This window comes from Etheostoma spectabile, chromosome 5, assembly GCF_008692095.1.
Source record: "Etheostoma spectabile isolate EspeVRDwgs_2016 chromosome 5, UIUC_Espe_1.0, whole genome shotgun sequence".
Lineage (NCBI taxonomy): Eukaryota > Metazoa > Chordata > Actinopteri > Perciformes > Percidae > Etheostoma > Etheostoma spectabile.
Genome location: NC_045737.1, coordinates 35,133,781 through 35,136,468, shown reverse-complemented (window position 1 = coordinate 35,136,468; position 2,688 = coordinate 35,133,781). Strand labels below are relative to the sequence as shown.

Sequence of the window (2,688 nt, the reverse complement as noted above, 5' to 3'; positions counted from 1 at the left end):
CAAATCCCATCTGTCCGTCATTGGCTGAGAACTGGGGAAGCTGTTTGTGTATGCTTCGTGGTGCAGGTTGGCACAGTTTGTTTTGTTGCCGTTTGTAGACCCTGGGCTGTCTACAGAGACCAGGTTTTTTACGGTGTGTCTCTGGAGACAGGCAGCTAGCAGATGGTGGGGAGATGTTTGCTTGTGACAAACAAATGCTGTAGCCTAAAACACGGTGACATCGCTTGAGCACCTTTAAATGGGCTTCTGATTGTTAGTACCGCAGGCCCCTGATTGATCATTACCATATTGTGCCTTGGATCCGTGTGTGCTTGTTGTAGAACCTCTCATAACATGCTACTTTGGGCATAATGTTACATCATGGATACTGTAATATACCCACACACCAGTTTGTTTTTGTTGCCGTTTGTAGACCCTGGGCTGTCTACAGAGACCAGGTTTTTTTACGGTGTCTTCTGGAGACAGGCAGCTAGCAGATGGTGAGGAGATGTTTGCTGTATGTGACAACAAATGCTGTAGCCTAAAACACGCGTGACATCGCTTAGAGCACCTTTAACTGGGCTTCTGTATTGTTTAGTACCGCAGGCCCCTGAATTGAATCATTACCATATTGTGGCAAACTTTGGGACATCAGTAAGTATTGTGTCATTGTTGTAAGAATCAATATAATATCGTATTGTGATTAAACACGTGATTTACCCCCCTAGTAGGAGGAAAGAGGGTAAAGAGGACAGTACATACACATACATACCTGGACTCACATAACTACCTGGACACTTGAACTGCTCTTAACTAATACTTTATGGTGAATGTCTTTTTATAGCCAAATGTTTTATTGTTATTATTGTTATTTTTATACTGTCTTCTTTGTCTCTATACTGTATTTTGCTGAAAAATGCAGCTGGAAATTTTTCAGTTTCCTTGCATCCCAAAGGGATTGATAAAGAGAAGTCTAAGTCTACTTAAAACAAAAGCTTTTTCCTTTGGCCAAGATCTGACTAACGACATCAAAGTGTGTGTGCACGTGTGTGTTGATCCGCTTTAGGACACAATAACAAGAAGAGAAAGCTGCCAAATTTAACAATCTGATCTGATTGTAGATGTTTTCTTCCCGAAGAAACAATTTGCAAGTCCAGCAATTCTTCTGTACAGGTGCGTGTGAAAATATCACAAACTTAAAAAAGTCCTGCCCTCTGCTTGTGCTTTAGCGTCACCATTTAGTAAAGAAAACTAACGTTTCGGTCGCTCTGGACCTTCATCAAGAGTATTTCTGTCAAGATGTTTTCTCCCAACATGGTGCCCATCTTAAACACATTTAAACAGAACTGTAACGTATTCATCATTAGTATCTGATGATTCATCATTAGTATCTATGTATAAAAAGTGAGCATGTACCTCTGTGTGGGGATGGCTCTGACCGGCTCCTTCAGCTGAGGGCATGGCTGAAGGCTGCTGGCCGTCTGATTCACTGGAGCGGAGAACGCTGTCCAACGAGTCCATGGACGAGGCAGAGTTCACAGAAACCCCGGACGCAGAGGTGACGGAGGAGCGCGACGAGTGAACGATTGAACGCGCCTAAAGGGAAAAACAGAGAAGAAAAGCCTCAGTTCAGAGACGTTTTGTCAAATCAGTTACCAAAAAAGTCAAGCGGAGACATGACGGCAATTGAAAAGCTCAAATTATTAGGTTTGTAGATAACATGTGTAGCAGAGTTGTAGTCAAGACAACCTAAACCCAGACCAAGTCATCCCCAAGACCAGAGAGTATCGAGAACAAGTCAAGACCAAGACTTTGAGAGATTGAGACCAAGTCAAGACCAAGACCAAGTCAAGACCAAGACTTTGAGGGGTTGAGACCAAGTCAAGACCAAGACTTTGAGGGGTTGAGACTGAGTCAAGACCAAGAGTTTGAGGGGTTGAGACCAAGTCAAGACCAAGAGTTTGAGGGGTTGAGACTGAGTCAAGACCAAGAGTTTGAGGGGTTGAGACCAAGTCAAGACCAAGACTTTCAGGGGTTGAGACCAAGTCAAGACCAAGACTTTGAGGGGTTGAGACCAAGTCAAGACCAAGACTTTGAGAGATTGAGACCAAGTCAAGACCAAGACTTGAGAGATTGAGACCAAGTCAAGACCAAGACTTTGAGGGGTTGAGACCAAGTCAAGACCAAGACTTTGAGGGATTGAGACCAAGTCAAGACCAAGATTTTGAGGGGTTGAGACCAAGTCAAGACCAAGACTTTGAGGGGTTGAGACCAAGTCAAGACCAAGACTTTGAGGGTTTGAGATGAGGTGATTAATTAATCTAAATTTATCGTGTGCATAATGTAGTAAAGTATTTTAAATGTTTCAACTCAACTGAATCAATGAATGCTCAGAAAGATTGACATTCAAGTTCAAAAACGTTTTTTTGTAATTATTTTCACTGTTGAAATAATATATCAACAATATGACCTAATATGCTGAGGAGATAAGATCAAAAGTGCTTCAGGAAGGAGAATTTTATCAGTAAACGTTCCAATCAACGATCCAGGCCGCGCTTTCTCGTCTCCCTCCTTCATTTTACAGTTGAATGGTGGCAAGAACGGATCGGGGTCAAAGGTCAATACGGAATGGATTCATCTATATCAGGGGTCTTCAACCTTTATTGAACCAAGGACCCCCTAACTAAATGAGAGACGGAGCAGGGACCC

General features: G+C 42.7%; 1 protein-coding gene across 1 annotated transcript in view; it reads right to left on the bottom strand.

The window, feature by feature from the left end:
- Positions 1–2,688, bottom strand: part of raph1a (Ras association (RalGDS/AF-6) and pleckstrin homology domains 1a) — a gene marked incomplete in the record, with an annotated part of 104,946 nt that overhangs the window by 53,528 nt on the left and 48,730 nt on the right. The window contains 1 exon segment of the mRNA XM_032515390.1: positions 1,396–1,575. Within this exon segment, the coding sequence (XP_032371281.1) occupies positions 1,396–1,575 (180 nt within the window).